Source organism: Anser brachyrhynchus, assembly GCF_964034855.1.
Source record: "Anser brachyrhynchus genome assembly, chromosome: 9".
Lineage (NCBI taxonomy): Eukaryota > Metazoa > Chordata > Aves > Anseriformes > Anatidae > Anser > Anser brachyrhynchus.
Window position 1 is genome coordinate 13,991,837 of NC_137703.1, and position 23,185 is coordinate 14,015,021.

The following is a 23,185-nucleotide window of genomic DNA, read 5'->3' on the forward strand; positions in this document are numbered from 1 at the left end:
GGTCAATCCTGCATTCCTCTCATCCCCCCAAACTCCCATTAAGTTTAATAGGAGGTTTGAGCATGTGAGGCATGCAGTGTCAGGATCGCTCTCAGTCTTCTGGATACTACCAGTGAGGCATGTACAGAATTTCTAAACTTAACTAATTAATTGCACCATACAGCGATGGCAGGAGGCTGTCACAGAGCTTTTTAGTTGTTTCTTTCATTACAAGAAAGTTACAACAAAAGTTCAACAGATTTACTGGGAACATCATGTTTTACAGATACTTCCATGCTGTGTTTCAGGATATCATGTCAGCTGTGCTGCAGTACGTACAAGGTATCTGGCAAACTAAACAAGCTTAAACATACAACCACAAACATGTGCCTAGGACTAGACTAAAAACAGATGTTTCCAGGAAATGTAAAAGATGTTTGGCATGTTTTAAGCCTATACTTTCAGCTTGTCTGAATTTGAATAAGTCCTGTATTAATATAAACAAAATGACGAAACCTTTTCTAGCGAGTGACTGACTGATTAATGGAACTATTGCTGAATCACACAAGGTTTGTTAGGTTAGATTATTTCTTCCCAAGGAAAAGATGGATTGTTTCATTTTGACATTTACCATTGCAGGGGCTGAGGCGGTTATACGTGTGGGTTTACTTTCCAGCTCTCAGAACTAATAGAATTTTATTGTGGCTCATGAAAATCATGCAGGGTTTGCTATGGCAGCTGTATATCAAAAGCCAAACAAATACAGTGACAGGTTTCCTTACACTAGTACAGCTGAGATCATGTGTAATTCTATATACATTTATATTTATTTATATTTTGCATTTGAATGTATATAGACAACAGATTGTTTGGTATGGGGGAAGGAGTTGTCATTCAACATAATTGTGGCTTCCAGGCACCAGATACTTCAAATTGTCTTGCAGTTGTTCCTGGCTTTTCTTTATTGCATTTTTTTCTTTGTTACATTTGACTTTTTTTATAATAGCAATTCCTGAAAATCCCAGCCAGTGTTATTTCTTGAGGAGAGTGGCTGTGGTTCTTCTCACGCTGAAGAACTTAAATTCAGAATGCAGTGTGTACAAAATAAAGTAGTTCGCTTGTTGTCCTTCAGGAGGAAGTAATCTGCCAAAGATCGCACTGAGCTTACTGCAGAATTAAAAACTGGACACAGACAATCTGAGCCCTGATTTATAACTGCTCTCCCTAAGCCAACTTCTCTTCCAGTTACATGCTCCCTAAAAAGAGAAACAGAAAGATTGCATAACTAAAATGGAACAGGTTGATTAATCCCTGTAATCTTGACTCATGTTATATAGTGGGTAGTGGCAGGCCCCAAATTTTGGGAGTTGTGTCGTGAGTTCATCACACATTGGGAGTTCTCCTGTTCCTGTTTCCACAGTGTCTCTGTTTCCATGGCTGTTGCAGCTATAACTGGAAGTAGTTAGTGCTGGTCTTAATGTCAAGATAATAGATGATTTGGAAATTGTTACATTTCATGGTGACAGCATTGTTTTGCAATTTCAGTGTTCCTTGCTTTGAATATGTAAAAGTAATTTCAGCTTTTGCTACCAGAGGTGATAAAAAGCTAATAATAACACTGCAGCATCTACTGTAATCTAAGAGCCTGTTCCACCGAGTTGCACCTTGCTTTAATTTTCTCCCAAAGCTGTCAGCCAAAACCAAGCCGATGATCGAAGTGAAACTTATCAAGCAACTGAGGTACAACATGGAGAGTAAATGCAGGGACTGACCAGTCCACTGCAGACCTGTGGTGTCAGTCTCATTACAACCTTGATGAGACATTCAAGACCAGGGCATTAATATGCCATCATAGATGCTGACATTCAGGCTTTTCAAAGCACAATGTTTGCATGAAAGCCTAGGAAGAACGTTTATTTACAGGACTAGTCTGGCAAATCTGTTTTGTGTTTATTCAAAATACCCTCACCGGGGTTGCACACTTGTGACGATACGTACATTTGCCTGGTGTGATGATCCATAGCTTCCCAAAAGGTAATCCAGCTTCCCCCTGCATGAGATCACTCCGCTCAGCTGCCCTTCCCTCCCATCTTTGTCTCCTTCTCTTCCTCAGTGCTGGTAGCAGTGGTGGCCTGTCCAGAGAGTCCTGACATTTCCCCATCACTCCAGTGGAGATATTGTTGAGCGTTGTTCAGTGGCACTGGCAGATTTTTTAGGGGAACACTCCTTGTCACACTGATGGGTTGCAATCACAGAGAAAGAACTCGGGTTAAGAGAAGGGCAAAACTGGAAAAGGGTGTTTTGTTAAGCAGATGAATTTCATCCCTTGGCAGGACAATAGGAAACCTCTACAGACATTTAAGTAGGCCTTACTGATGCTGTTCATTACAGAGCAATAGCATGCCAGTACACCGATCAATAGTTACATCTTTGATAACTTCTGCCAGAACCAGGGCAGCAAACTGCCAAAGGTTTACACTAAGGAGGGTAACTAACATCTGGGCTGCCAATATGGTTTGAACTTGTGTCAGATAACCTGATAACCTAAAAAAAGAATAAACACATTATTTTTCCCCTGTGTCATTACTGGCTAAGATTAAGGTGTGCTTTAATGTGTGATGCACCAAACACCTTTGAAAGGCATGCTGAGCCCTCACTGTAGGGGAGGTTTTGTGTTCCTAAATTAGATGGCAATGACAGGTTTGACTCTCCCTTTTATCCTGGCTAGTCTCTCTGAGGAATGGTATTGATCCACGTAAGTATTTATGAGAAGTTTAGTGCCATCCAAGGGGCACATGCATTACTGGGTAGCAATCTGCGGTTAGATCTTTGAGGTGAAGATAATCCTAAATGCTCTAAACATCGAGGTCAAGTAATTTTCATTATGTGCTTTGTTTATGTTGTCAAGATGTGAATTTAACTGCAGTTAACATGTATGAAAGTTCAGCTAAGGAAGTGGACTCAATCTTCTGAACTCAGGGTGCTGTTCTCTGCACTTACAGGAACCATGGTGCCTAAGGGGACTCAGGGCAATCTTCCATGACCCCAACAGACCTAATCCTTGGCAAGAGTCCCAAAAGGCTGTTCACAAAGGGTGCTCGGGCAGTCAGCTGCCTTCACTGTGTAACCCTTCTGGCAGGATTTGAGTATTCACACTGGAAGCCTGGATTAAGGGCACAGCACAGTAGCTGCTACAGTGGCTGCATTACCATCGCTATTTAGTATAACACAGATTTATTTTTTTTCATAATGAATGTAATAATAACTATATACTGAAATAATAAATATATCACATTAGAAAAGTAACAGTGTAGAATAATCATATACCAGGATCCAAAGGTCGTCATGTACATCAGCCTGAGGTTAGCTAAGTCTTCAAAGATTTAAACTCCACCATTTCTGGAAAGGAAAGAAGGAATGATGATGGGAAGAAAATTTCTGGTGGTGGAGAAAGCTTTTAGTTGTAAACCATATAGCTTCAAAACACAGAAGGTAAATACTAGAACAGACCAGTAGTCAACAGAAGTTGTGGGCTCTGTTTGGTTTTATGAAGTCATGATTTGGGGGTTGATTCATGTGTATTGAACATCTGGGGTCTGCTTTGTTGAGACTGGAGTTTCATTTCTATGCTAGTCTTCACACTTTTTTTTTAGCATATTCACTGGTTTTTTTATTTTTATTTTTTGCCTTTTGAATGTCAGTAGTAGACTGAACATAACCATCCCCGACTCTGAGAAAAAGATTTGAGAGAAAAACTCATTTAACTCTTGAGTCTCTCTGCCAAAACCCTGGAGTGAGTAAGCAACTGGAACGCTCAGCAAACTGGAAAAATAAACATGAAATTTTTACACCGCTGAAATTTGCATTTAAAAAACTAAATATAAGATTGAAAAAGATCTTGAACTGAATTAAGACTGAGGCTATTTTTATTTATTTAATTTTAAGAAGAGAGAAAACAGAGCATTTGAAATAAAATACCAGTTTTGCACAGTTAAGTCCTAAATTAGAATTGGCCATGAATAACATCATGGCCAGTACTCCACTGTAAAGTCAAAGATCTCAGAATTTAGTCCTTCCCATGGATAAAGGCGGAATTTTCTAATGTATTATTTAACGCTTGTTATGTAGTGCGTTTAGCAGTCACTGGGAGGAAAGCTTTTAAAAACCAACAACCTCTCTGATAGTATTAAATCCTACCTTAGATTTTTGGTTAAGCCAATATTAAGAAAATAAATGAATTAATACATTTCAGTCTGCCCGATTTATAGAGGCCAATCAAGTTACAATGCTGGACATGGCCAAGTGAAAGAGGGGAATAGATTTACCTGAGTGAGGTCTTAATTTAATCAGCTGGCCCCAGAGAGCTGAAGTCAGCAGGCTGGGATGATATAAGAGGCAGCAGAGAAATAGTGCATTTACCGCAGTCGAAAAGGAGAATGACAGTGATGGAAAGGAGTCTCGGCAGTGTCAGAACACACCTATTTCCATGATTTATTCTTAATTTACTTTAATGACAATCTGAAGGTTGTCCATTTTTCTTTAAGCGTCCTCAGAATACTGATATTTTCTAAACATTTATAGCATGCTTTTTCTCCCCCTCCTGTTAGCTCCATCGCAAGTTGGGAATGAAGAGAAACTGTGTCTGCAGTTTGCCATAATGAATTTTGAGTGCAGCAGCAGACTGTCCTTTTCCCACTGTATTCCTTGCCAGCCAGTGTCCTTTCTTTGCAGTCAGCCTTGAATCAGGTCTAGGAATCACAGGTTCCTCTGGAATTAATGTTGATATTATGATAAAATGGAGGAATTCATTACATTTCTTTTACAGTTTATACTGGCAAGAACAACGCGTGCTTTCTCAATACAATAGTTCATTTTTATTATCAAGTGGGTTTATTGGTGGCTGGTCAGAAATACTGACATGCAGACAATGATCTCAGATTGCATCTACATTTCTGGAATACTTTCAGTCTTTCCAGTTTCTGTCAGGAACTTACTTCAGTGATTCAGAATTTTTATTTTAAGATTGGACTGTTGTTGAATTTGCACTACAAACCTATGTCATTTGCTTTCTGTGTGTATATGCATTGCATTCATTAGTATCACACAAAATCCTGTAAGCTTGGACCTGAACAATTATTGTTAATTTTTAAATTCTTCCAGGTAAGAATTTTTTTTTTTGGTTGGTTGGTTGTGGGGTTTTTTTTGGTCGGTTGGTAGTGGGGTTTTTTTGGTTGGTTGTTTTTTGGTTTGTTGGTTTGTTTTTTGTTTGTTTGTTTTTGCCAGGCACTGGGTTATGCTGTTACAGATCATTCCATCATCAGAGGAAGCACTGATTTTCCCCACAATGCTAGTGAAGGGTTCAATAATAATATGATTGCAATAATACTTGCAAGTAGCCTGGGAATGTCAAGATAACTGGAGACCCTTATCAGTCATTTCTTAATCTTAAACATACATGTTTCTGCAAAGAAACTCTGCTACTGTCTTAGGAATCTAGTCCTTTATATAAAAGATGCCCCAAATTGCCCCAAAATGCATCTTTAAAGAGAGAAAAAAACACCAGTATCGTTCCATACTTCAAAAGCAAAACAAACAAACAAAATCCTTGTACTTGCTAGGAAAAACTATGAAACAAAACTCAAAGCATTTTCTCTTTGTAGCCACTTTATTTGCCCGTGTCGATGAATAAGGCACATGACACACCTCTGTGGTTCTTTGTGTCCATGGCCTATCTTGCCAAGCTGTCCAGGGGTCATGTACTGCCTTAAGGTTAAGGCAATGCAAAAAGAAACTGGCGAGTTTACTGTTAGTTGACTGTTGGCAACTCAACAACTTGACAGGTATTTCACTGGGACATGTTACAAAACCAGGCAACCCTAGCATCATGTTTTAAAGCATGAGCCAGTTCCCATACCAGGTGAAACCGAATGTATTATTAATGAGAGAAAGCCAGGTTCTAAAACCGGGTTTCGGCTGTTTCTACAAGTAGAGCAGGCCAACCAGAGAAGACTTTCCTGAGCAAAACAGTGGGTGCTGAGCAAAACGCTGCAGCCACTGGGCCACATTAATATAAGTGCCCATCACTCTCCATACTGGTTCAGTTATTCATGCTGGAATACAACATGTTCTAGCCATAGACAGGATTTAAAGCCACTATTTGAAAGACATGTGATTAATCTTACATTTACTTTCATGTTTTCAGATATACTCAAGGACAAGAAAGCCCATCCAGAAAACAGAAATGAACCAAAACCAACTGTGAAAAAGATTGACACCACAACCACCACAAGCACTGTCAAGTCATCTTCTAAACACAGTGTAACTGGAAGCGGGAGCAATCCAGCCATGAGTTGCTCACTTGTTATTTTAACAGCACTAGCAGTTCTGTGGCATTGTCCTCTGTAGCTGCATTGCAATGCAGCCACTGCACAAGCATTTCTGTTCACTGTCATTTATACCTACAGCCTTACCCACAGAAAACAAAGTTAAATGGCTCTCTAGTTTATGCGATATGTTAGAATAAATATTAAACAATCTGCTGGGGTTGGCAGATAGGAAGTGTCATCACTTACAGCGTCTGAAGATAGCTTCTGACAAAGCCTACCCAGGATACAGAGGGAATGATGACAGAAGTCTGAGTAGCTTAAGTTATGGGGTAGAAATAACTGAGAACACAAAAATTGTGTGTGTGTTACTGTTTTTCTCAGTTTTGTTCACTGGAATCGCACTGGCTGGTTTTGTTTAATTTTTTCTGATAAATTAAATGAATGGTGAGTATTCAAATTTAAGCCAATATATACATTATTTCTCCAAGGAGCAGCTAATAAGCTATGTCTACAGTTGTAAACCATGTTAAAGTGAAGTACTCTTACCAGCTTGATGAAATTCCTAAGTGGTCAAGAAGATCAAAGCATGTTTGAAACTTTTCACTCTTACTGTTTAGATTGTAGGAAGCAACATAAAAGCATATGGTGTGTCTAATATATCAGTATAGTTGCCTTAACCATGGAAAAAATTAGAAACACTTCGTTTACTGAGAGATAGATAGTGAGTTTCCCTGCCCTACAAAATGCCATTACCAAATGCTTAAGCATATGCTCTAAAGGCTTACTGGATCCATGTCCAGCAACAGGAAATACAAGCATAATAATGTTTTGTGAAGTTGAATGCGGTTTTGTACAGAGCAAAAAAAATGATAATTCAGTTCAAACTTTGCATATGTGATGTTAAAGAGAAAATGACTTAAATTTTCCATAAAGGTCCCAGAGATGTAAGTTACCAGGAACTCCCATTACACACAAACTAGATTTTGTGCATTGAGGATCTCTCAAATCATCTGTTTCATAAGCTCTGTATTATTTAATTACATTTAATGTTTAAAATTTTGTATCATGATAGTTGTAAATGTAAAGCAATCAAATCTAGAACATTCTCTATAATGTCTCATCATGATTGCTATCCTAGAAAATGCCAAAATATGCATTATATTAGAAGGCTATTTTTTTAAAAATTAATGATACATTGATACATTTTAACTTTTCAGATGAAAAGTACTATCATAACTTCTAATGGGTTAAGAGTTAATGTGTTTTACAACTATGTTTACAGTGCCACTGGATATATATATACAAACACAACTGTATGAATACGGTGATTAATGATAAATTTATGAAGCATTATAATTGTTATACGTACTACATTTCATAACTATTACAACAGTTTAATGGCCATTTTCATGTTGTAGACTATTATTATGTACAGTTTTATAAGATTTAATGTAAAACATTTACCTTTGTTTTTTGTAAAACACCACTTTTGATACTTGGAGCCACACAGCCATTGTCAGTCAGAAGAAAGAACCCTGTATCTTACAGCTTCAGGCATTTTATTGGCAGCTTTGATTATGAAAGACATGCTGATTCAAAAAAAGTGCCATGTGCCAGTATTACTGTGTGCCATTTTATAAAGTGGCAATAATACAAGACAAGTATACAATAAGTGGACAAAGACTCGCTATATTTGTATGTTTTCAGATAGCATTAGTGAACATGTCTAAATATATTTGCAGAGGTGGAGCTTCAGTTTTGTTTTTAATTTGGGCTATGAGTTCATATTTACAGACATAAAAGTGTGATCAGAACCATCCAGCTGTGAAAGAGTTGTCTCTAAAATGAAAAGAGCTAAGTTTTCTAAAATAATTCAACTTTCACGTTGGAACAAGGAGATAAAATGGAAGAAGATACTTATGCTAACATGAAATACTTTGAGTTCTGATTTTTCAAAATGGAAAGGATATTATTATCACTACATAGTGTTTTCCAAATCATATCAATGTAAATCAGTTTTCCCAAAGGTACAAAAATGTCTATCCTGTACTTTCCGGAGTTTTGAGCTGCACCAGTCTATTGAACCATAATTAAAAGTGCAACTTGTATTCATTTTCAGTGCCCTTTGGAAAAGTGCACTTTTACCTGAGGGGGTGTGCAAGTCATGTCATTTGTACTATGAAAGGACAATATCATTCCTGCCGTCTTAAAGGGTCGGTTGCAACGGCTGCTGTTAGACAGTTTGGTCTCTGTGCGCACACAGAAATGTACCTCTGGTGCTAACATGTCACCAGCTCCTCAGGTAATACTGATCACTGTGGCTTCACTGAAGAAATTCAAAGGTTTTTCATGCTTGTGAACCTGACCCCTAATTTAGTATTCTCATAACTGAGATACTATCATTGTTATTCGGGCACACACATTGGCATTTGCACACTTAAGTCTCCATCAGGATTCCTGTGGATAGAGGTGTGGTTTCAGGGTTGAGCTCTGAAGCTAACAGATTTCTGCTGGGCAGCTTGGCCTTTTCTCTTCTTCACACCTGCAGAGTGGGAACTTGAATACCTGGAACTTGCATGTCTTTTTGAGGTCTTTCCTTTAAAAGTTCTGTGGTTTTAGCTCAGACCAGTGATGCAGCTATCCTAGTATTTAGCTGTAGCAGGGCAAGTGCAGAAACCCTGAAAGTAAGTGTGTATGGAATAACTCACCCAGGGAACTTTTTGCTGTTGCTAAACCTTTAATATAGCTAATCAAAAAAATGTGAAAAATTGAGTGTTTGAATTTTGGGGTTGGTTAGTATTTTTATGATGTAGCATTCATCTCTGAAGCTAAACAAGACAACCCTTTTCAAGTTGCTGTGACAAAACTAGAACAAATTCAAACAGTGGGATGAGGTAGATTCATCAATTTATTTTGTTGGAGTCAATACTTTAATAGGCACAGAACAGAGGATTCAACAGCTATTAATGCATTTCACGCTGATGTACTTTTACACGGTAAGAAGAGTTCTGGCCAAGCTGGCATGAAATCTGTTCATAACGTGCATCAGAAATGGTGCAGCTGTAAAGAGCCATGCAGTATATTTTTACTGATAGTTTGTTATTTTTCTCAGGATCAGTTACATACATATAAAAAAGAGTATTTTCCATCAAACAAAAAAAATGTGTACTAGCAAAGGCAAAATAAAGTTCCTGTGTCAAACAGGAAGCATTTCTTTTTGAATGATCAAGATGCCTATTTGGCAAAATCTTAGTTTGATATCAAAGACTGTAATTCTCAGTAATTTCAAAGGTCTAAATTCAAAATACTTTTGAACTTGTCTGTGTAATCTCAACGTAAAATAACACACCAGTCTAAGAGCATTGCTGTAGCTTTGCCTAACAGTTATGAATTTTATTTAGCCACTGCTTTTTGAATGTTTATTGTTTTGCTATGACTTTCTTTTAATATTTTGCTGTGCCAGCATTTCTGAATGCCAGCGTTGGAAAGTAACTGCTGACATGCATTTGTAAGTAAAAACAATCTATAATTTTCTCTTGATAGCAATGTAGGCTTCTTAACAAATAAGACAAAGTTGCCATGGACATACAGTCAGTTCCTAGTGTCTCGCTGTTCTTTGGGCAACATGTTACACCAGGTTCATGTGAGAGGTTCAAGTGGTTTGTGTATCACTGTTCTCCTTCCTGGCTATGGAAGTATCAGGGAGAAAAGTGAACACAGATGGACAAAAGCACCTGTGGCTGCAGTGTTGCCATTGCATGGCAACCTCCCGCTGTGTTTTCCAAGGCCCTGAGCTGAGTGTTCCCCTCTAATTTTCAACAGCTTTTACACCTCTCCATGTTTGTGCACAGAGACTGGACAGGCAAAGAGCAGCAGGAGAACCTAGACTGCATCTTAAGGCAACTTCACAGACACCTGCTATGAATTGCACTTTCTTTGCAATTCATGTGCTCTACAAAAACTGGCATCTTGTTTTCAGCCTTGATTTTTTTTTCTGGCTTGCCTGTTGCCAGTGTTATGTCCTGTCCTGAACCAGGTACTCTGTCATTGTGTAAAGAACTGTTGATTCTGATCTCTCACACAGTAATGAACCTTTTGAGGTATAAATATCTGTCAGAGCTTGATAGAGCAACACAAATAATTATGTCCAGCTGCATTTACTTCACAGGCTCTGGGTATGGGTATCTGGCTATGAGATTCACATCTCTTTGATCTCTTAAATCAGATCTGTATTTAATATATCCCTATTTTATTTTGTTACCAGGACTGTAACACATATCATAATTTTTCAGTTTGACTCTCTTATGCTGTATGGGTCTTCTCAATATTGTCCTAATGATGCTGTGTGCAGTCTTCTTTTTAATGTTAGATGAGCCTTTTTGCACAGATTTACTGAACCGTTCTTATTCAATACTGCACATGATTAGGTTTAAGCAAGACCTGTTCGAGTGAAAGGAGCTGAAGCACATTAAAGTAAGATACTGAGTAGGAAAACAATCCAGAAAGTCCTTATGTTGCTGACTGGGGGTCTTCATATTTAGCAGATTTTAAGGCTTAGCTAAAATTACGGTCAAAAATTCCTAACTAACGTGGGTTCAAAGGGATTTCAGCCAATTTTTTAAGTGGGAAGTAATTAATGCACAATCTTTCTTCATCTCTCTGCATATGGGTCTGTATATATAGGAGACATTCACAGAATCACATAATGTTAGGGATTAGAAGGGACCGTGACAGATCATCTAGTCCAATCCCCCTGCTGGAGCAGGAACACCTAGATCAGGTCACACAGGAACATGTCCAGGCGGGTTTTGAATGTCTCCAGAGAAGACTCCACAACCCCCCTGGGCAGCCTGTTCCAGTGCTCTGTCACCCTCACTGTAAAAAATTTTGTCTCATATTTAAGTGGAACCTCCTATGTTCCAGCTTGCACCCATTGCCCCTTGTCCTATCATTGGATGTCACCGAGTATATTTATAAACATTTATAAGGTCACCCCTCAGTCTCCTCTTCTCCAAACTAAAGAGACACAGCTCCCTCAGCCTTTCCTAAAATGTATCTTGCACATTGACCAGCATGATATCAGAAGTGCTCACATTACAGCTAGCCAAAAGCATTTGAGACAATTATTTTCATTTACAGCATTTCACTATTCACAGTGTTGTTTTTAATGACATAGGGCACGTGCATTAATGAAAATTGAAGGATGTGACAGTCAATGTCATTATAGCTGCGGCATGCCTCAGTTAAAAAGAACGTGATAATGTCGTAACTCCTGTTGCCCCTGAAGCCTGGAATTGTTCTCTGGTTTGCTTTGTCACTCTCTAAGGAACAACATTTGAGTTGTATTAAATATTAAGCCACAAAAAATAAATATTGACCAAAGGATTGTAATAAATAGATGATAAACTCAGAAAAGTATCCTGCATTTGAAATAGAGAATAAGCCTAAATAAGAAACCCATTCTGGACCAAAACAATTTTTCAAGACCCTTTCTTCTCTCCAGATTCAGCCCCATTCCCTTGCACTACGTACAGCACAATATGAAGCCTGTATGCAAGAAACTGCTGCACTGAATTCAGGAAAATGAATTTAAACTATTGCTATGTAGTAGTATTTTGAAATCTTGCTTAAAGCATGTGTCCTTTGGCTGGTTATGAGGAATGTATTTAAACAGTGTTTGCAGTTGCTTAAGTTCTTATATAGTAAATATTCACAGTTGCTTCAGCTTTCAGAAAAGGCTGCTGGACACAGACTGTGCAACAATATTTTTGTGTCACTCCTATGTAATTGAGTTCAGGTCTGTCTTTATAACAGGCTGGTTTACACATTCTAATTATTATCAACACTACAATGATTTTCACTGCAAAAATATAACACCCTTTTTAGAGAAGGGCACACAAGAGAGAGGCTACTGATGCTTTCATGAGGCATGTAAAGTACTTCATTAAATAGCCAGTAACAACCACTGAGGGTTTTTTTTTCATTTCTGTGCAAAATGCATTAATATTACCTTGCAAAATTATGCCGTTTGCACTTAATCATTTCAATTAATCTTTAGTAAATTACCCACTACTTTGTAATTATAATATTTGCAGCTAATTTAGTGCCATTCTAAAAAATCATTTGTTGCATAATATAAGCAATTAACATTTATTCATTTTTTCTTTTGCAGGGAGATATATAAATTATCCTCAGTGGCCTTTCTGTACACCTAATTAGCACCTGTCTGAATTATTCTACAGGCTATGGACATTTCATTTGAAAAATAAATGCATTGCTAGTTTCATGAACTCTTTATAAATACACAGTTGTAAAATTTACTTTCCAGGTGAATAGAAGAACATGTTTTCATATGTCTTCCGTGTTTACGAGGTAGGCTAGGCTCTTAGGCTATTACATCTAGAATAGGTGCTGGCATTTTTAATGCATTTCAAATGGAAATAGTCAGATACCTCTCTTGCATAATTTAGTAACCTATCCCAGATTTGTAGTGTATTCTGTAATGAAAACGAAAGCAAGGGGACATCAAGAATATAGATCCTAATGTAACTCTCCCACTTCTGTATATGCATATAGAACTAGGAAGTTTAATTAATTAGGGACTATCCAAAGCATTTCTGTGGTGAAGTGTCAAGGCTCAAGTAGTGGAAATTAAAGCAGATTGCTTCAATGTTGTAAGCAAGCTTTGAGGTAAACACTAATTTTCTATTTAAATGCAGAGTATATTGACTAAGATCATTTGATCTTTCTAAAAACGAGATCTGAAGCGTTCTAACAAGAATGCCAATATGAAATATTTACAACCACCACACATATGAAATTAGGAAATCGAAAAGATTTTGAGATTTCTCTGTGGGTATAAAATGTTGCAACAGACTCAGCTCCTATAAATGAGCACAGCTCCTTTGATTTCAGTTTAGCTATGTAAATTTACCCCAGCCTAGTATCTAGCTCAAGAATGTGAATTCCTTCCCATCTTTTTGCAGGTGCAGAAAATCCAAGAGTAACTGCAGAGATTACAAAATTTGCATTACAGTTTTACATTCCTTGGGCCATTGATCAGATAAGTATCATCATGCCTCAAAAGGAAATCCGTAACACATGGGATGCCGTGAGTCTTCTGGCATTTTCCATTTCCAGGGGCATGGCAGGGGCCTTTTCAAGAGAAGCAGCTGGTACGATCTGGGGGCTAAGAGGAGATGTTCATACTGTGAGTATCTTTTAGGGGAGAAAGTCTTTCTCAGAGGTTTGTTGATATAGATCAGGCCTTGAGGCAGATCAAGTTTGATTTTTCTGCTTCATGTTAAAATGTAAGATCCAGGTCTTAAACAGGCCTCAGGAACTCACTGAGACTTGGTGGAGAGAACAGATCGCAGCTTTCATATTTTCACAGAAACTTAAGCAGCGGAGAAGGAAAGCAACCATATTCTGCTTCTGATGAAGCTTATATATTTTTGCATTAATTTTCAGATAAAAATGACGTGGCGTTTTCCAGGCTAGCAGTGACAAATTCATGAGTTCCTGTAACCTTATGTTATTCTACAGAGAAGAAAGGAAATTTCCTCCTGAGTAGGAACAAAAAGAAGGTAGTTTTCTTGTTTGTTTTAAAATTGTATTTTACTCTGTGCAAAACATCCATACTTGGAAGAAAACCAAAATGGGATGTTGGGTTTCACAGAGACACAAATTCCCCTGATTGGAGTTGTTCTTGGTACACGTAGTACTAACAGTCTGTCCAATTCTCGTGAAAGAGGATATCCTCCCCCTTTGGCTCTTTTGTTTGTTTCAGGAAAACTACAGTATATGGCTTAAAATCATGTGTAGTCAAAAAACTGTTGACAAGTCCACAAAGCAGTGAAGAAAACATTTAGATGTTTGCTGGTGGTGTCATTAAAAATGAGAAAAGGAATTTAACTGGAATATTTGAGCTTTCACATTAGGGATGAACAATACAGTTGAAACCTATTCCCAAAATAACATAGTTGAATGAGAGAGCAGGGTAACATAGCAGCAATAATATACGAAATGTTTATCGTATACCATTTTATTATATGGGGCAGTATTGGAATAAAAATGGAAGTCAACACACTATACCTTGCATCATACCACCATTTACTATATTTACTGTACTCCAATATCAGAACTAATATAGTACGAATGTTTACATTACACTGGGGTAGATATTACAGCAAAATACGTGCTTTGCCATTTAGATTTTTAAAGAATTAGTTTGTGGCCTCCTAGTCTTTTTTAGTTCATTTTATTTTACAGGAATTAATAGGCTGCTTACATTTGTATTTTACATTAGTTGCATCCTGGGTATTTTAAGTTCCAAAATATATTGGTTTTGCCCTAAGCTGTATTCAAGCTATAATAATTATTTCTGTTTCCCAAGTACATTTTATTTGCAGTATATATCTTTATATTTTATTGAATAAATTTGTCGGTTTTCTTTAGTTTGTTTTCAGCATTGAACATGATAAAGGCAATTTAAAAAAGAAGTCTGATATTTCTTCTTTTAAGACATTGAAGAACAAGGTTAGTTTGAAAAGTTCAAGGAAACTGTGTTTTGTAAAGGACAGTGAGCTATGAATGGGAATAAAAACAAATAATCCACAGCTGGAAATTGCTGTCTTCTAATATAATTTTTGTATTTTTTTCTGAGTGTTTTTCAACATCTTCGTAAGTTAGAAAGATGGAAAAATCTTAAATAAGATTTTAATCAGCTCAGGTCACATTCTGAATAAAGGATATAGACCTTGATTACTGCTAGAGAAGTCAATACTTTGGCCATACTCTGGCAAAGAATGGTTTATTTCTTCAGCATGCAACTACTCTCTTGCTCTTCTTGTAATAAATACAGTGAGATGTAAAGGTGCCTACAAGCTCTTCTGGGAGCTCTTAATATTATTGAAGAGACACAATACTTGCAGCAGTCTCCTGGGTAAATGCCAGCATACCTCCACACAACAGGTAGGACTCATTTCATCAAAACTTCCATTCCTACATAAACAATCAGATCTGAGCAAGACTGAGGTCTTGCAATAACTATGTGCCGTATTAAAAGCCTTGCCCTTTGTTTTGATTAGGATTGCATTACTTTTCTGTCTTCATATAGGCCACTATACTGGAAAAAGGAAACTCCCTGCTGTTTGGTTGTTTTCATCGCTTGTCAGTTATGAACATCGCAGTTTCTCTTCTTTTGAAGGAGAAAAATTTAATCTTGTATTATTATCATCAGATGCTGATTATAGTGCTTGTGCCTCTACCATTTCATTAAGTGACAGAGCAGAGACCTTAGCTCTTGCAACCATTTGTTAGAGCTACTTCTCATTAGCTTGTTTTCATTGTTCTGTTAGAAAGGCTCTTTTTTTCCTGCTTATCTCTTTTATCTCCTGTTTTGGTAATATTTAGGAGGTTCTGCTAGTATTCCCAAAATGGGCTGGGTAAAGACCGTAGAACCACAACAGTATTATGAAATAAATATTCAAAATAAAAGTCTTTAAACGACTGTATTCCTGCTATCTACCTACCTGTTTCTTCATTTTTTTTCTTACTCATTTTGTTTTCTGGTTTCATGATGATTTTAGTGGTGCTCCTAAAGCACCCATGATTCCAGTTTTCCTTGATTCTTTCAAAACACTTCCTGTTTGAGGTTTGGGAATTACATACAGCTCTTCTCACCATCTATGTAGAGTGCTTTTTGCTAATATACTCATTTTTGATCCATCTCCAAAGATAATAGCTAGCAGCTCTTCTCTGCCAATGCTAGAGAAATGCTTATTCTCTGAAGTGCTGCCTCATAAAACCTTTTAAAGTTTAAGGATTTTGCATTCATCCTCTAATTAAGCAGGTGTCTAAATCTGTGAAACTGCTTCATTCTGAAATCCAACCTGTCTCCACTTCAAAGGATGTTGTTTCTTTTTCCAGAGATGTTAAGAAAAAGTGCTTCCTTGACGGTTCAAATTTGTAAGGTTATTAAAAGGCTTTGCTTCTCACCTGATTCAGTACTTAATTTCCAAAGATACACAGAATATATCAGATCTGATGAGATGCCTCACCAGTGTTCCCTAACAGTGGTATTAGAGTTCATCTTTGACTGAAAGTCTTGCTTTTCCCATCAGGAAACCAAATCTTTCCTGACATATTTGTTGTTGTTGGTTGGTTTTGATTTTAATGAGTTTGGCTCTGAAATATGTCTAGAATGTGTCATACCGAAACCCTGGGAAAAAGGAGAGCATGTCACCTTGCTTGTCCTGTAGGGGTTCCAATATGGTGTAGCTCCAAATACAACCATTGACTCACTAGACTGATGGTTAGCTTTATGATACTAACAGAAGCAGTAAGACTCTAGTGGAGGAAGTCTTTCTACACTTCAGTTTTACATTTGAGAAAGTCAGCTTTTTTTTTTTTAAAGTACGCTTGTGAAATCGTTATTAACTCAGGAACCCAACATGAACCACAAACCATCTCAAAAGAGCACACCGAAAGCACTCCTGCTTGTGTAAGGAAGAGCTGAGTTTTATTTTCATGTATTGTATGCCAAGGAGATTGTGTACCCAGAATTAACTTTACAAGAAAGAAGAAATTCTAAAAGCAACAGAAACCCATGTCCTGCACCTACAGGTTTAGGTCTGACAGGACAGATTACTACTTTTCCCATCATCCATGTTTTCAAGAAAACAACACACAGATGAAAGCAGTTTGCCAGAGCAAGGAGGAGATTACACAAGATGTGTACTGTGTAACAGTACTGTATACTGCTACTACTGTGAGCCCTGCTCACTCACAGTGGCTACTCAGCATTTAAGGCCTTCTGGCTCCCCAGTTGTTTGTCCAAGATAACACCTAGAACTTGAAAATGTCCACAGAGAAGACAAAACTCATCTGTTATAGAGTTGACTCCCACGGTTCAGCAGGCATTATTCTCTCTGATCCCTGGGGAAAAAACAGCACCCTCTCATGGGGGCCATGTTTTCTCTCAGGGTTTGCACTGGAACATGCTAGTGGTTTAGGCTAATGTTTATCCAAGTAGGATTTAAAAAGGATGAATTAGGCTTGAAACAACCCTCCAGTTTCAGAGCTATCCTAAAAAAAAAAAAAAAAAAGCCTTCTTTTTTTCATACAACCCATTAGTTGTTGACTCCAGCAAATGCTGGGGCAGCAGGAACCTGCTCCATTTATTGCACTGCACAAACTGTTTAGGTGTCTGTCCTCTCTTTTCTCAGCCAGAAGTGAGCAGACCTTTCTAGCTGCAAAATCAATACTTCATTACAGAGTAACTCAGTCTGCAGCTCTAGAAAATACCCTAGTTGTATTGTGTATAAAATGCGGATTTCCTCAAGATTTTTCAGGAATAAGAAACTGCTAAGAATGGCAGTGATTTTGCTTTTCCCTGGAATGTATGCGTGTTACCTGCATACCTGGTATGCACTGCTCTGTTTTGCTGCTGCATTCAGCTTGTGGTCACCACTCACCACTTTACCTTCTGAGTTCCACCTTAAACTGGATGTAAAGTTCTTGAGACACATTTGGCGCATCAATTTCCTCAGGGCATTTCTTTAATTTAAGGAAGGGTACAGAGACTCCAATTAACCTCAGAAGAGACCCATAGTTCATTGTCTGTCTGGGAAAATGAACCTCAGGGAACTGTACTCTTACATTGCAAGTACATTTCAGAACACAATCAGAATTCATGTTTTTGGCTCCTACTCTGGCATGTAATCTATTAGAACAGTGTGAACAAACAAGTTCATTAACCTCCCAGAGCCTTAATTTTTTTCTCCTTGCAAAGAATAAATTATATTTACTGTGGGTGAAATCTGAAAAAAATCAACACAAATTAAGAAAAATTAGTATGTGTTAACTTACTACACAGTGGTAACTACCCTGACCTTTTCTTATAAGCAGAGTGGGAATTCGCAGAAGTAAATGCACTGGTGAATACTGAGTTTCTAATGTTGCCTACAAGATTATGTCCGTACCCACAGATACACAAGTAACTAGGAGTGGCAGCTTATTTTGTCTGAAAAACAAGTCAAAAGCATAAGATTGATACTACCAGAGAGCAAAATGAGCTAATACGAATATGATTGCTCCTGTTTCATGCAGCCTGCTATCATCCAGTCTCCCTTCATTGGGAAAACAAACAAACAAACAAAAAAACGAGGCATTGGCTTCATTCAGACCAATACTTAACAGCATATCCAACAACAGGAAGATTCAAACATGTACTGACTGAAACATCTAGATATCAAAGTGCTATCTGTCTTGTCCCAGTAAGTAAAAACGGAGATCCCCAAAACTATTTTACTAATACTAGAGTTAAAGGTGGCCCCACAATGATGCAGAGCACAGCTATTTGGTTGTTTAATCTTTGTCCTTCTTCCATGCTGGCAGCCAGGAATCATCTTGAGCCTTCCTATCCCTCAGTGCTCAGCTGTTCTCCAGAAATGAGGCTTGTCTTACAAACGGGCAGTGTCACCTCAGTTTTGTACTATTACCTATTTCTTTGCATCTACAGATACCTAGATGTGCAGAAAAGCCTGTATGTATCAGCATTTTTTTTCAGTTCTGTAACGGTTTTATCAGAAAGGTTGGCTCATCTAACAGACTCAGAAGGGATGGTTTCACAAAGTGAATTCCAAAGAGAAGAACATAATTCCTTACCACTTACAAAATATGGATCTCTGTCCCAGTGAAAGAGCTTAAGACACACCTCAGTCTTTCATTGCCTAGGCAGCTCCTTGGCATACATTTCTGGGCACATCTCTTGCTTTGTGTAAAGGGCTGTAGGTTCTCATAGAGTCTAAGACAAGAGATGGAAGTGCTTACTGCTGCCAATGTCATGTTTTGTTCTCCTGAAAAAAAGACCAAGAAATAATTTGTGGCTGTGATTTAAAGAGCTAAAAGAACAAACCACTTTGGAGCATTTAATACTGGCCAGCTACAATGAACACTCACCTGTGGGTACCTAGGCTTCTAGTCCCCAGCATATCTAGGACATGCTCCAGAGAAAAACTAAAGAATATTTCTGCTAGCATTTCTAAGGGAGCCAGACTGAGACATGAAGCTGCATAAAAGCTAACAGTGGCTGAATTATCGACTCCTAGATATAAGAAGGGTTAATTCATTGCTTATTGAGAACAAAGCAAGGTAGTGATTTAATAAATGACTCTAAGGTGCTTCACTTTTATGATTGTATAAGACAGCACTTTGTGTTGTCTCATGAGCAAAGGTCAGTGAACTGTCAGTCCTCATTACTTCGGCAGATGTTCTTTTGAGAACTCCGAAACTAACTTCACGGTACATGGAAATGAGTACATGTCTTTAATGGTTATCTTCAAAAATCAATAAGCATAAAGCTTAAAAAGAAGGGAAGTCAGTAAATGGAAAGAATTGTGATTAAAGAGATGAGCAGAAATGAAGAAAAAATGCATTACTCAAAGTTACCAGTTTGTCCCATGAGAGAAGAGTTAAGCTGTACAATTTCTGATTTGACTAGTGGACCACCTCTAGTCTAAAACAACCTACCCCAGGAAAGAAAATAGCAAAGACTAAGGATGTGAGAAAATTACAAAAAACATAAAGGAGAAAAATGGAATCACTCATGCATTGGATACATTTCTTCTACCTCCAGGATTTAACTCTGTACTCTCAATTTGCTTTGACAATGGATCTGGGATCCCGCAAATAAATATACATCCTTGTACCACACTGCACAGTGCATATTCCCTTCAGAGTTCCAGACTTTTCCCTGAACCATTGCAAGAACCCATCCCCCTCTTATTTTGCTTTGTAAACACTTATGTTTCCATTTATCATCTTAAACTGCCCAGCTGTTTTAAATCATGCTCCTAGATTCAAGCTATCTTCCAGAAGTGATTTTTTTTTAATTCTTGTATTCAGAGAAAGAATAACAGCAGATGCTCATTAACCTCTTGCATGGTATTTATTAATCATTACATCTTTAAAATAGTCCATCAGTGAAATAATAGCTGTAGATCTTTTTTCAGTTCTCCACCAAGAGAGGTTTGCCTCTTCTGTCTCTTATCAATATTTAACACCTGTCTTTGAACTCTGTTGTCTTCTCTACCTTTTCCTTTCTAATGGCAGGTCTAGAAATGAACAAAGCCATCTGGAGGGAGAGCACTATGACTTTGATAGTATTCCAGGCTCATATGCAGGGTCCTAGACTGTATGCACAGCAAGTGTAAAGAAAGCAAAATGTTCCTTCCAGTGAGCAACAGAATAAAAGATTTTTTTCCCTTCAGTTCCACGCTTTCATTTAAACTTACCAGCTCCAAATTCCACATATTTTTTGTCCCTGGGCATAGCCTCTCTAAATATCTTCGAGGGGAGCAGGAAAAAAAAAAAAAGCAAGATGGGCAGATCATAATAATAAGAATGTAATCGAACCGCTTAAAGTTATCTTTCTTTCTTTGTTTGTCCTAGATATTGAGAAAAGTTTGGTTTAGACTGAGTGAACTAAGCATCAAGTTGTAAAAGATCATTTATGGAGCAAAATGGAGGTTATATTCTGACACTGGAGAAGAATCACAGTTACAGTGCAAAAGAAAGCATTCCCAGATTCTACTCCTGCTATTTCCACCTTATATTATATTATTACATATGAAGGAAAATTCACATCCTATCAGGATATTCATGATACTCAGAAAAATATGAACTGAATTCTTTGCCTATGTTATTGAAGGGTAAATATTTTCTCTTAAGACTACTGACTACTGCTTTGGACCTTTGCTGAGCTTCACACCTTTTCTTTCTTACCTTCATAACGCCAGAAATTGTACAGAGGAACAAACTTATTATTCCACTCAGAAGTTGAGAGTACACTTACAACCTCATCAGCTGAGGTGGAGGCTTAAGTTCTCCTTTAACTCACATTTTCTTTTGTAAAGAACACTTGAAAATGACTGTGCTTTCACCAAAGAGAGACTATCCATGGGAGACTGAAAACTGGTGCATTTTGGAGTTTATGGCCTTTGTGGATGATGACTAATTGATCAATGGGAAAAAATAATCATAATAATAAAATAAAAATAAACAGATTAGACAGTCCTCCAGTTAATTAATAAGTGTGTTTTTCCTGTCTGGGACCTAATGAGAGAGGGATCCCCAAGAGTCATCCACTAAGGAAGAAATGAGCAGTATATAATGATGTGAATTCAATACCCACCCAATTTATTTTAAAACGCATCTGTGAACATCCTTTGAAGATATCCTCTGGAAGAAATTCCTTTGTAATCTGTCATGTTCCACTGGGGTTGGCAAACATCTGTGTGTGCAGCAGGGGAAAAGATGGAGAGGATTTATTTTATCAGGGTTTCTTTAGTGAGGTTTAACCTTCCTTAGTCTTTCAGTTTCTCTTCCCCTCCTAATAGCTTCCTTCAGGTATTTCCCTTTTTAAGCAGCCCTACTATGTGGAAGCATCCACATTTGACTTAGGTATTTAATTAAAGCAATTTGTACTGAGTTATTCTAATGCCAGATAGCTGGACCAAGCTCACTTCCATATTAAGGCAGATGCACGTATACAAACCCCTTTAATCTTGCTTCTCATCTTTCTCCAGATGCACTAATGAACAGTCATTGGCAACATGAAAAATAAATATTATTAGTTTATCTGTTGCTTCTTCAGCAATAAACTCTCTCATTTGCTACCAAAAGGCAGAGATAACCCCTCTAAAGAGGTAAAGACAAGAACAAAAAAAAAAAAAACACACAAAACAAAACAAACAAAAACAAAAAAAAAAACACAAAACAAAACAAACAAAAACAAACAAACAAAAAAACAATGCTGTTGAGTTGATTTATTCCCAGATAGAAATGAAATAATTTATTTTTAAGTAACTTACTGAACAGTTGCATCGTGCGGTGTTTTTTCTCTTCTGAGAGACAATAGGAGATGATGAACACAGAACCAGAAGGTAACTAAGACAGCAACGGCAAAAGGACTGGACAAAGTGAGGTACAAATACTGGGGAAAAGAAGGTTAGCTGAGGAAACAGGAACAGAAAATGATAATGGAAAAATACCTTGTAAACTGATTTCCAGGACTAAGTTTGCTGAGTTCTTTTCACACAAAATTTCACAAAAACATCAAAAGAGATGGGAATAGTTAAAAGGAATTTAAATAGAGCAGTTGTACAGACCCTATTAATGCTGTACATCCCTATAAAAAACACATTTAGGAAGTTGGGCCTAACTTGGAACGGATTTCTGTAGTCCTCTCATTTGAGTGACTGCCACCTGGAGAAAAAAAAAGTTTTTTTTTTTTTTTTTTAACTTGACAGTTCTGGGCTCAAAAGTAGGTTTGAAAATACCCACTAGCTTTGTCCCAAGTGCCAAAAAAGTTGCCAGTCCCTAACACACAGGTGCAGCTGTGGAATTGACAGGGAAATTTCCATGCAAAGCTGGGCTTCTCTTGGCAGCTGTTGAAGCTGCCTTCAATGGGGCAGTGCTTCCCTTAAAAGCAAACACGAGCCAGCAGAAAAGCAAACACAAAATTAAGACAGATCACAGCAAAAGAGAAAAATATGCTTAATAGTTAAAAAAAAAAAATCATAAAAAAAAATATCAGGTTGCCCTTCCACTGTATTGAAGAGGTTTCATTTCCTTCTTCCCCAGAGCATACCGTGAAGGATTTCCTTTGATTTTCTTGGCGTTTTGAGCTATTAAGTTCTATAAATCAAAGGCCTCTCAAAGGCCTGCTGCTCATCGCGTGCAGGACACCAACGCTGCCGCTGCCTGGGGCTTTGCGCCTTCAAGCCCTTCCCTGGGGCCCCTTCGGCCCGAGGGCAGGGCCTGAGGAGTCCCGTCCTCACCTGAGGGACGGAGCGAGTGAGGCGCCCTCGCCCGGG

General features: G+C 37.8%; 1 protein-coding gene and 1 long non-coding RNA gene across 17 annotated transcripts in view; one reads left to right on the plus strand and one right to left on the minus strand.

Moving 5' to 3' along the window:
• The window catches only part of LOC308199938 (glypican-5-like), a 433,019-nt gene extending 419,161 nt beyond the window's left edge, over positions 1 to 13,858 (plus strand). For all 5 annotated transcript variants that reach the window (XM_080604873.1, XM_080604874.1, XM_080604865.1 and 2 more), the window contains one exon: positions 6,182 to 13,858. In XM_080604873.1, the coding sequence (XP_080460999.1) occupies positions 6,182 to 6,384 (203 nt within the window). In that variant the 3' untranslated portion in view covers positions 6,385 to 13,858. The remainder of the gene's footprint in view (positions 1 to 6,181) is intronic.
• Positions 333 to 23,084, minus strand: LOC308199965. Of its 12 annotated transcripts, none has more exons than XR_013955106.1 (4): positions 22,181 to 22,973; positions 21,502 to 21,600; positions 3,307 to 3,378; positions 333 to 2,214 (listed from the first exon to the last, which is right to left on the minus strand). It is a non-coding gene; the product is annotated as an uncharacterized lncRNA (long non-coding RNA). The 12 variants fall into 12 exon arrangements; XR_013955110.1 differs by lacking the exons at positions 333 to 2,214; positions 3,307 to 3,378 and adding exons at positions 11,661 to 13,494; positions 18,975 to 20,755; XR_013955113.1 differs by lacking the exons at positions 333 to 2,214; positions 3,307 to 3,378 and adding exons at positions 15,169 to 19,165; positions 20,603 to 20,654.
• Between the last annotated feature and the right edge of the window lie 101 nt (positions 23,085 to 23,185).